The sequence below is a fragment of the Marmota monax genome, unplaced genomic scaffold, assembly GCF_021218885.2.
Source record: "Marmota monax isolate L192 unplaced genomic scaffold, Marmota_monax_Labrador192_F-V1.1 WCK01_AAM20220418_F8-fsc00025, whole genome shotgun sequence".
Classification (NCBI taxonomy): Eukaryota; Metazoa; Chordata; class Mammalia; order Rodentia; family Sciuridae; genus Marmota; species Marmota monax.
Window position 1 is genome coordinate 8,461,280 of NW_026691950.1, and position 12,049 is coordinate 8,473,328.

At 41.3% G+C, this 12,049-nt stretch overlaps 1 protein-coding gene across 2 annotated transcripts in view; it reads right to left on the reverse strand.

The window, feature by feature from the left end:
- Corin (corin, serine peptidase) overlaps window positions 1–12,049 on the reverse strand; it is a 291,574-nt gene that overhangs the window by 20,476 nt on the left and 259,049 nt on the right. For both annotated transcript variants that reach the window (XM_046457155.2, XM_046457224.2), the window contains exons 17-19: window positions 4,666–4,782; window positions 1,900–1,949; window positions 1,580–1,754 (exon numbers count right to left, since the gene is read on the reverse strand). In XM_046457155.2, coding sequence (XP_046313111.1) covers window positions 1,580–1,754; window positions 1,900–1,949; window positions 4,666–4,782 — 342 coding nt within the window. The remainder of the gene's footprint in view (window positions 1–1,579; window positions 1,755–1,899; window positions 1,950–4,665; window positions 4,783–12,049) is intronic.

The window sequence follows — 12,049 nt, forward strand, 5'->3', positions numbered from 1 at the left end:
AGTTTTAAAAGGTGACACAGCTCTTCCTGGCTCACTTTTTGGGAAGCTGGCTCTGGAGGATGCCAGTCACCATGATATGAGCCCATATGGAGAGGACCTGAGGTCCTAGTCAAGACAGTTTCCACTGCCAGACTTCAGAAGTTCAGCTCTGGCCTTAGAACCTTCCAACTGAGGCCCCAGATGTTGATGAAAAGTGACAAATTGCACCCACTATTTTCTGCCTGAATATCTGACCCCGAGAATCTTCTGTGAGCAAAATAAATGTTTGGGTGATTGTTGTTGTTGTTACTATTTTGTCTTTTGTTTGGGGTTTTGCAATTTTTTGTTGTTGTTGTTGTTTCTAAATTACACAGCAACACATAGCTGGAACGGATGAGGACCTTTTTCAGTGATGTTTGTCAGGTTGAGGGAGGCTTCCCTTTGGTTCTAGTCTTGTGTTCCCTAAAGAGATACAGTGGTAGCTAACTTTATGAATCAACTTGGCTGGACCACAGTGCCCCAATATTTGGTCAAATATTATTCTGGATGTTTCTGTGAAGGTGTTTTTGAGTGAGATCAGTGTTTAAAATAGTAGGCTTTGAGTATAGCAGATTACTTTCTATGATATGGGTGGGCCATATCATTGATCATCTGGAGACTTTAAGAGAACAAACACTGATCACCCCTAAGCAAGAAAGAATTCACCAGCAGCCTCATCTGTTACAACTCTTGCCTGCGTCTCTAGCCTGTTCTCAATCACATTATGGATTCACCTAGTCCCCACAATTACATGAGCCAATTCCTTAAAATCAGACATTCTCTTTCCCCCTCCCTCCCTCCCTCTCTCTCTCTCTCCCTCTCCCCCCTCCAACTTTCTCTCTCTCTCTCTCTCTCTCTCTCTCTCTCTCTCCACACACACACACACACACACACACACACACACCTTCATATCTTCAGGTATCACCGTGGTGAACTTAACTTGGAAAATATCTGGAAAAAATTTGTCTGTATTGAACACGTCTAAATGTTTTTTTTCTTGTCATTATTCCCCAAACAATTCATGTCATATTTTGGATGTGAGGTGTCCCCCCAAGGCTCATATGTGACGATGCAAGAAGGTCTAGAGGAGATAAGATTGGCTAAATCCAATCAATAAATCAGCCCCCCTGAAGGGATTAATTGGGTGGTGGCTGAAGGCAGGTAGGTTGTGGCTGGAGGAGGGGGTTATTGAGGGTGTGCCTTTGGGGTACTTATTTTGTATCTGTCACTGGAGTCTCTCTCTCTGCTTCCAAATCATTATGTGATCCACTTCCCTCTACCACACTCTTCTGCCAGGATGTTCTGCCTCACCTTGAGTCCAGAGGAATGGAGCCTGCTGTCTATGGATTGAGACCTCTGAAACCTTGAGCCCCCAAATTAACTTTTCATCCTCTACAATTGTTTTAGTCAGATCTTTTAGTCACAGCAGCAAAAAAGCTGACTAAAACAACTCAGTATAGCAACAATTGACAAAGCATTTACATTATAATTAGTTGTTACAAAAATGATCAGACCCAGGCAGAGTAAAAATAAAATAATATAAAACAATAGTGTAACTTACCCCTCTAAACAGTGGGCAACTGTCAGAACCCACTTCCTGGCAATGAGAACACAGCCACAGATATGTCCACTGGGTTCACTCTGCAGAGAGCACTGCCACGGCCACCTTCCAGGGCGACTTGTCCGACCCCCAAGGATCCTCTTGTTCAAGCGGGCAGCAGGCCGGCGCCCACAGTCTATCAAAGAGCAGAAGACAGTTTGTGACTCTAAACCCAGATAAATATTAGGTCTTCAGTGTCACATGCAAGTGGTCATTTTTCCCTTGAACCAACTGAGGTAAACTAAATTCATATCCTACTGCTGGGCCACCAATTCACTCACCTTGTTTAGTACACAGAAGAGAGATCTTTCTTCTGCTTGGACAAGATTGCCTACATTTGGGAACATAAAATGGTATAATATTAAGTTACATACTTACTATTCACTCCAAATGTTTTACCAGGGAAAGACAAGATTTGAGCAATAATTATCTTTAGTGTAGGAATTCTCAAGGCAGAGAAGGTTAGACATCAACTTGAGGGAAGGGGTATAAGGAGATTGTGTATTTTATTCACATCAATTTATTCCTATATTCATAATATAATTTCACCTCCTGGGAAGAGAAACTATTGGAAAAAGTTTCCCACATGATCTTGACTGTACCATCCACAATATTGATTTTAACCATGTTTCCTAATGTAGGTAAGGTGCAGGGAGAATAAGACTGATTGCCCAAAATCTGTGTAGAGGGAGGGGCAAGTCAGATGTTTATAGTTATGGAGAGGATATGTTCTCCCCAAAAGTTGAGAGTCTGAGAGAAATGAAATATTACTTCAAAACTTAAAGAACAGGTAAAGGAACAGAATATTTAGACTGGAAAAAATCTTAAAATTGTCTAAGTTAAATATTTTGTAAGTTCTTTTTAGTTATACATGACAGTAGAATCCATTTTGATAAAATTATACAAGCATGGAATATATCTTATTCTGATTCTTGTGGATGTACACAATGGTGAGATTCACTTAGATATTTTCAGACATATATACATAGGAAAATTATGTTACATTCATTCTACTGTCTTTCCTATTTCTATCCCTCCTCCCTTCCCTTCATTCCCCTTTGTCTAATCTATTGAATTTATATTCTTCCCCTCCCTGCCCCCTTTATCATGGTTTACCTTCTACATACCAGTGAAAATATTCAACCTTTGATTTGGGGGGATTCGTTTATTATTAAATTTTGGATACATGAAGAATTGCCATGAGAAAAGGAGATTTATTCCATATAACTCCACATGGCATGATCAGAACCAGTGAGTAGAACTGATAGGATATGTGAGTTCAGGAAGGGAGAAGAACTTTCTAAAAATCCCATTTAAACTTTAAAGGCAAAAACATGGACTGTGTTTCAGAATCTCTCAATGTGGTGCACAGAAGAATTCAGTCTCGGGTAGGTAAAATTTTTATCACCAAGTTCTCTTCCCACCATGAAACATTTATTCACAATGTAAATTAAAAAGAAAATATAGATACTTTAAGACTCCCCCAAACTGTGATATGCTAGGAATCTTGGATTCCCACATTAAACAAAGATTCATTCTTATTTTGTCATTTCCACATTCACCTTCACAGATTTCCTGTATGTTTTCATGTTTTGCTAAATTTACGTGGGGGGGCACATGTAATTATTGATAATTATATAATATAGGAAACACTCATTTGTTTTCCACCTTCCAACAATCTAAAATTCTCTCTCCTTGTTCTCTACCTTTATATCCTTAACTTGTAGTACTCCCTAATATCTGAAATTATTTATGTACACCAACTTACAATTACTCCATCCACCCAAATTACACATGTTCCTTGAGATCAGAGTCTTATATTCTGTCATTTACTTCAACATCCCCTTAAAGCCTAGAACTGAACCCAGTGTAGAAGAGATACTCAATAATTAGCTGTTATTTTTTAGATTAAAAATTTATAGCTTTTAGATATAGGAAAAGTTATCAAAGAATCTCCATCTTAACTCCTTACAGCAACTGTGGTTATATAAGATACCACATTTAGTAAGCCAGAACTAGAATTATGTCCACAAACTCCCAATTTAGTACAAGTTATTTATTTATTCATTTATTTGACCTAAAAGGCCTTTTCTGGCATTCTGAGTCTACAGAAATACCACTCTCTTGAAAGATTCAGGTAATTGTTTGGGAGAAAATGCTTCATTTGACAAATATTCAGACATATGGGTTACAGAATTTGGTTTGTGTAGAAAATCTTAGGTTATGCTAAGGGGAAATAGGCTTTTGTTTTCTTTTCTGAAATTTTAAGAGAAGTGATTTCCCTAGCACTTATTATAAGCTTTGGAGTCAGAAAAACAATTTAAATTCAGAAACTATCACTATCTGTGGGCTGTGAGCTTTCACAAGTTATGTGAACATTCTAAATCCCAGTTTCCTCATTTGTGAAAATTGGAAAATTATCACTAGCTGATAAATCTCGTGTGAGGATTAAATGAGAAATGTATGTAAGACTACCTAGATGAATACCTATAATGTAAGAGAAAATTTCCTCAATTTATCTTCCTCTACATCCCACCCATAGACAAGGGAGATAGCTCTTTATAAGATGTCATTATTTCTGGTATGAGAGAGAGACTTAAGTGCATTTTCAAGGCTCCATGATTAAAACTTCATTTTATGTCTATTCTTTTCTCAGACTCTCCAGGTTTTTAGCTATTACTTTGATTTTCTCTGCTGATTAATTTCAGGTGGCATTAGTAGGGAATTCAGACATGACAGTTTATTTTCAATAGGATATTAAAACAACTGTAGGTTTAGAACTCAAGTTCCTTATTTTCACAATGATAGTTTCTATCATTCTGATTAAAGAAAGATGTAATTAGCCCCAAATAAAAATAAATCTATGTCTAGAAAGAAGAAATAAAATCAAATGATGTTGAAATGTAAAGGCTAATAGCCATTCTATGAAGACTCTTTATTGATGTGACAAATTTGGATTATCTGAAATTAAAAATGGAAAGAGGCCCTGATGATAAATTATTACTCCATAATCTGACCACACATACCTCTTATGAAAGACCTCTCACCTGTGGACCATCAGTTCATGCAAAGTGGTTCCATTGAGGCTCGTCCAGTTGGACTGCACCATCAGCCACTGCTGGTCTTGTTCCTGTTCTTGTATCAGTTCAGTCACAGATGGTTCTCTAGTATAGAGCAAATTCCAGATAAATATCCAAAGTACAGTGATTTTTTTAACATATATTATTGATAATTTGCACTTCTTTTTCATAAAGAAACATTACTTGTAAATCAATATTTTAAGAGGAGAATTTGGATTAAGAGAGATTTGGTATGGAACATGATTAGCTAGCAGGGAAGTTATGAAAAATATTCCGGAGATAATAAAAAATCCAAACTATTACAGCTATTTTAATCATTCTCTCTGTTGACATGCATTTGAACATCATGAGGTGTTAGAACTCTAATTATACAGGTAAAACTTTCAACATCTAAAAAATAAGAGTCACTAAGCAGGAATAAAAGTAAAATAATGGGGAGAGAAGATGGCGGCGAGGGGAGTGCATTGCCCCCGTGTGCTGCTTCACTGTGTGGGAGTATGACAAGTCGGGACGGCTAAAGGCTATCTTGTTAGGAATTTCCAGCAATAGTGGGGTGCTCCGGAACCTGGAGGAAGGATTTCCATCGCACGAGGATCGGTTACGGGGACTCAAACGCGAGAGATTTGTCACACGGAGGGTAACACTGCTTATTCAGCAAATCGCCCCGCGGCTAGAGTCTGCAGCACATGCGCTGGGAAACGAGGAGGAGATAGTGGCGCAGGGATACAGCGCTGCAGTTTCTGCCAGCCATGCAAGCACCGTACTCAGGGCTGAATTCTGGGTTCGAGACGGGGGAAAGAAGCAGTCCATTTTGGTTCTCCACACCGGTCAGACCACAGAGGAGGCCAGAGGCCACCATCTTGAAGAGCTGACGTCACCATCCCTGTTTTCGACTGACCGCAGCTCATTCAGCCATAGAACAGGTAATTTCAGGCTGCCATTCGCCTGCGGCTTGCGGACAGATTGCTCGGGCTCAGTGCCTGGGTGCTTCTTGGAGCCTGCTCTTATCGGAGAGGGCACCGAGCGCGGGGCGGCCGAGTTCCGGCTCCCGGAACTGCCCAGGCCCAGGGCTGGGGAGCCCGCGGGGACTGCTTCTTGGAGCCTGCTCTTATCAGAGCATACACCGAGCACGGAGCAGCCGAGTTCCGGCTCCCGGAATTGCTCTGTCCCAGGGCTAAGGAGCCCGCGGAAACTGCTTCTCGGTCCGGGTCCTGCTGAGGGCCGGTCAGGACTCACCCGTTGCTTTGGTTGCCCGGCACGGGGAACGAAATGCTGCCATTCGCATAGGATACCAACATGGCAGAGATCTGATGTCATCAGAAAGCGGAGGAGGAGAGAACTTCATCAATACCAGCAGTGACAGAAACAGTTTTTGGTCTCCTGGTGGGGGGGTGAGGCACAGACACCCGAGTCTCTCTCGATTTGTCCTGGAGCCAGAGGGGAGGAGCCGGGCCGCCGCCCGCGCCCGGAGCAGGCCCAGCGGCTCGCCGGCGTGGTGATCGCGTGACCCCAATTGGAGAGGGGGCGGAGCAGAGCCACCACCCGCGCCCGCAAGGTGGGCAGACCAGCAACCCAGTGGTACACGGGCGTGGTAGGAGGGGCAGGGCAGAGCCGCCGCCCGCGCCTGCAAGGTAAGCAGACCTGCGACAGACTGGCGGGTCAGGCCCAGCGGCCTGCCAGCGTGGTACACAAGTCACCCCAACTGGAGTAGGGGCAGAGCAGAGCCTTTGCCTGCGCCCGGATCAGGCCCCGCAGGTGTGGTGGTCATGTGACCCCAATTGGAGTGGGGGCGGAGCGGAACCGCCACCCATGCCCGCAGGGTGAGCAGACCTGTGACCAACCTGCAGATCAGGCCCAGCGGCCCATACGCGTGGTAGGAGGGGCAGGGCAGAGCCGCCACCCGCGCCTGCAAGGTAGGCAGACCTGCGACAGACCGGCGGATCAGGCCCAGGAGCCTGCCGGTGTGGTACACCCCAATTGGAGTAGGGGCAGAGCAGAGTCGTCGCCCGTGCCAGGAACAGGCCCAGCGACCTGCCGGCGTGGTAGTCACGACACCCCAATTGGAGTAGGGGCAGAGCAGAGCCGCCACCCGTGCCCGAAAGGTGGGCAGACCTGCGACCGACCAGCGGGACAGGCCCAGTGGCCTGCCGGTGCGACAGACACGTCACCCCATTTGGAGTAGGGGCAGAGCAGAGCCGTCGCCCGCGCCTGCAGGGTAGGCAGACCTGCAACCGACCGGCGGATCAGGCCCGGTGGCCTGCCAGCGTGGTACACACGTCACCCCAATTGGAGTAGGGGCAGAACAGAGCCGCCGCCCACACCCAGAACAGGCCCAGTGACCTGCCGGCGTGGTAGTCACGACACCCCAATTGGAGTAAGGAGAGAGCAGAGCCGCCGCCCGCGCCTGCAAGGTAGGCAGACCTCCGCCCGAACCTGCAAGGGAGACTTTTCAACTATACAAGAGCAATATAAATATATAGGAGAAAAAAACATTTCAAAAACACAACAGTTTCACCAAGCAGAAAGAAACGCAAGCAGTATGAAAAGACGAGGAAAGAAAGGACCACAGCAATGCAGGTCAACTCAACTTTAGAAGAGGTAACAGCTGCAGCAGATGGAATGTCAGATAAAGAATTCAGGATATACATGCTTCAGATGATCTGGAGTATCAAGGAAGACATTAGACAGCAAAATCAGACAATGAAAGATCACTTCGACAATGAATTACACAAACAAATCCAGGAAGCAAAGGATCAACTATACAGGGAGATAGAGGTTATAAAAAACAAACAAACGAAATCCTAGAAATGCAGGAAGCAATAAACCAACTTAAAAACTCAATGGAGAATACTACCAGCAGAGTAGAACACGTAGAAGATAGAACATCAGACAATGAAGACAAAGTATTTCAACTGGAAAAGAACATAGACAGCTCAGCAAGAATGTTAAGAAACCATGAGCAGAACATCCAAGAAATATGGGATAACATTAAGAGACCAAACTTAAGAGTCATTGGGATACAGGAAGGTACAGAACTCCAAACCAAAGGAATGAGCAATCTATTCAATGAAATAATACGAGAAAACTTCCCAGACTTGAAGAATGAGACAGAATCCCAAATCCTAGAAGCGTACAGGACGCCGAATGTGCAAAATCATAAGAGATCCACACCTAGACACATTATAATGAAGATGCCCAACATACAGAATAAGGAGAGAATTTTAAAAGCTACAAGAGAAAGGAAGCAGATTACATTTAGGGGTAAGCCAATCAGGATAACAGCTGATCTTTCAACACAGACTCTGAAAGCTAGAAGATCCTGGAATAACATATTTCAAACACTGAAAGAAAATGGGTTCCAACCAAGAATTGTGTATCCAGCGAAATTAAGCTTCAGGATGGAAGATGAAATTAAAACCTTCCATGATAAACAAAAGTTAAAAGAATTTGCAGCTGGAAAACCATCTCTTCAAAACATCCTCGGCAAAACATTACAGGAAGAAGAAATGGAAAATAACAATGAAAACCAACAGTGGGAGGTAGGACAGTAAAGGGGGGAAAATAATCAAAGAGGAAAACAAACCATGTTTAGTAACATAAATAAACAAATATGGCTGGAAGAACAACCCATATCTCAATAATAACCCTAAATGTTAATGGCTTAAACTCACCAATCAAGAGACACAGGCTAGTAGAATGGATCAAAAAACAAGACCCAACAATATGCTGCCTACAGGAGACGCATTTGATAGGAAAAGACATACATAGGCTGAAGGTGAAAGGTTGGGAAAAATCATACCACTCATATGGACTTCGGAAACAAGCAGGAGTATCCATACTCATATCAAATAACATAGATTTCAAGCCCAAGTTAATCAAAAGGGATAAAGAGGGACACTACATACTGCTCAAGGGAACCATACACCAACAAGACATAACAATCATAAATATATATGCCCCAAACAATGGTGCAGCTATGTTCATCAAACAAACTCTTCTCAAGTTCAAGAGTCTAATAGACCACCATACAATAAACATGGGAGACTTCAACACACCTCTCTCGCCACTGGACAGATCTTCCAAGCAAAAGTTGAATAAGGAAACTATAGAACTCAGTAGCACAATTAATAACCTAGACTTAATTGACATATATAGAATATACTACCCAACATCAAGCAGTTACACTTTTTTCTCAGCAGCACATGGATCTTTCTCAAAAATAGATCATATATTATGTCACAGGGCAACTCTTAGACAATATAAAGGAGTAGAGATAATACCATGCATCTTATCTGATCATAATGGAATGAAACTGAAAATCAACGATAAAAGAAGGAAGGAAAAAGCATACATCACTTGGAGAATGAACAATAGGTTACTGAATGATCAATGGGTTATAGAAGACATCAAGGAGGAAATTAACAAATTCTTAGAGATAAATGAAAACACAGACACAACATATCGGAATCTATGGGACACATTGAAAGCAGTTCTAAGAGGAAAATTCATTGCTTGGAGTTCATTCCTTAAAAAAAGAAAAAACCAACAAATAAATGATCTCATACTTCATCTCAAAATCCTAGAAAAAGAAGAGCAAAACAACAGCAAAAGAAGTAGAAGGCAAGAAATAATTAAAATCAGAGGTGAAATTAATGAAATCGAAACAAAAGAAACAATTGAAAAAATTGACAAAACTAAAAGTTGGTTCTTTGAAAAAATAAACAAAATCAACAGACCCTTAGCCATGCTAGGGAAGAGAAGAAGAGAGAGAACTCAAATTACTAGCATATGGGATGAAAAAGGCAATATCACAACAGACACTTCAGAAATACAGAAGATAATCAAAAATTATTTTGAATCCTTATACTCCAATAAATTAGAAGATAGTGAAGGCATAGATAAATTTCTTAAGTCATATGATCTGCCCAGATTGAGTCAGGAGGATATAGACAACCTAAACAGACCAATATCAATTGAGGAAATAGAAGAAACCATCAAAAGACTACCAACTAAGAAAAGCCCAGGACCGGATGGGTATACAGCAGAGTTTTACAAAACCTTTAAAGAGGAACTAATACCAATACTTTTCAAGCTACTTCAGGAAATAGAAAAAGAGGGAGAACTTTCAAATTCATTCTACGAGGCCAACATCACCCTGATACCTAAACCAGACAAAGACACTTCAAAGAAAGAAAACTACAGACCAATATCTCTAATGAACCTAGATGCAAAAATCCTCAATAAAATTCTGGCGAATTGGATACAAAAACATATCAAAAAAATTGTGCACCATGATCAAGTAGGATTCGTCCCTGGGATGAAAGGCTGGTTCAATATACGGAAATCAATAAATGTTATTCACCACATCAATAGACTTAAAAATAAGAACCATATGATCATCTCGATAGATGCGGAAAAAGCATTCGAGAAAGTACAGCATCCCTTTATGTTCAAAACTCTAGAAAAACTAGGGATAACAGGAACATACCTCAATATTGTAAAAGCAATCTATGCTAAGCCTCAGGCTAGCATCATTCTGAATGGAGAAAAATTGAAGGCATTCCCTCTAAAATCTGGAACAAGACAGGGATGCCCTCTCTCTCCACTTCTCTTCAACATAGTTCTCGAAACACTGGCCAGAGCAATTAGACAGACGAAAGAAATTAAAGGCATCAAAATAGGAAAAGAAGAACTTAAATTATCACTATTTGCAGATGACATGATTCTATACCTAGCAGACCCAAAAGGCTCTACGAAGAAACTATTAGAGGTAATAAATGAATTCAGCAAAGTGGCAGGATATAAAATCAACACGCATAAATCAAAGGCATTCCTGTATATCAGCGACAAATCCTCTGAAATGGAAATGAGGACAACCACTCCATTCACAATATCTTCAAAAAAAATAAAATACTTGGGAATCAACCTAACAAAAGAGGTGAAAGACTTATACAAAGAAAACTACAGAACCCTAAAGAGAGAAATAGAAGAAGATCTTAGAAGATGGAAAAATATACCCTGTTCATGGATAGGCAGAACTAACATCATCAAAATGGCGATATTACCAAAAGTTCTCTATAGGTTTAATGCAATGCCAATCAAAATCCCAAAGGCATTTCTTGTAGAAATAGAGAAAGCAATCATGAAATTCATATGGAAAAATAAAAGACCCAGAATAGCAAAAACAATGCTAAGCAGGAAGTGTGAATCAGGCGGTATAGCCATACCAGACTTCAAACTATACTACAGAGCAATAGTAACAAAAACAGCATGGTACTGGTACCAAAACAGGCGGGTGGACCAATGGTACAGAATAGAGGACACAGAAACCAATCCAAAAAACTACAACTATCTTATATTTGATAAAGGGGCTAAAAGCATGCAACGGAGGAAGGATAGCATTTTCATCAAATGGTGCTGGGAAAACTGGAAATCCATATGCAACAAAATGAAACTGAATCCCTTTCTCTCGCCATGCACAAAAGTGAATTCAAAATGGATCAAGGAGCTTGATATGAAATCAGAGACACGCCATCTGATAGAAGAAAAAGTTGGCTACGATCTACATACGGTGGGATCGGGCTCCAAATTCCTCAATAGGACACCCATAGCACAAAAGTTAATAACTAGAATCAACAAATGGGACTTACTCAAACTAAAAAGTTTTTTCTCAGCAAAAGAAACAATAAGAGAGGTAAATAGGGAGCCTACACCCTGGGAACAAATCTTTACTCCTCACACTTCAGATAGAGCCCTAATATCCAGAGTATACAAAGAACCCAAAAAATTAGACAATAAGAAAACAAACAACCCAATCAACAAATGGGCCAAGGACCTGAACAGACACTTCTCAGAGGAGGACATACAGTCAATCAACAAGTACATGAAAAAATGCTCACCATCTCTAGCTGTCAGAGAAATGCAAATCAAAACCACCCTAAGATACCATCTCACTCCAGTTAGATTGGCAGCCATTATGAAGTCAAACAACAACAAGTGCTGGCGAGGATGTGGGGAAAAGGGTACACTTGTACATTGCTGGTGGGACTGCAAACTGGTGCAGCTAATTTGGAAAGCAGTATGGAGATTTCTTGGAAAGCTGGGAATGGAGCCACCATTTGACCCAGCTATTCCCCTTCTTGGTTTATTCCCTAAAGACCTAAAAAGAGCATGCTACAGGGACACTGCTACATTGATGTTCATAGCAGCACAATTCACAATAGCAAGACTGTGGAACCAACCTAGATGCCCTTCAATAGACGAATGGATAAAAAAAATGTGGCATTTATACACAATGGAGTATTACTCTGCATTAAAAAATGACAAAATCATAGAATTTACAGGGAAATGG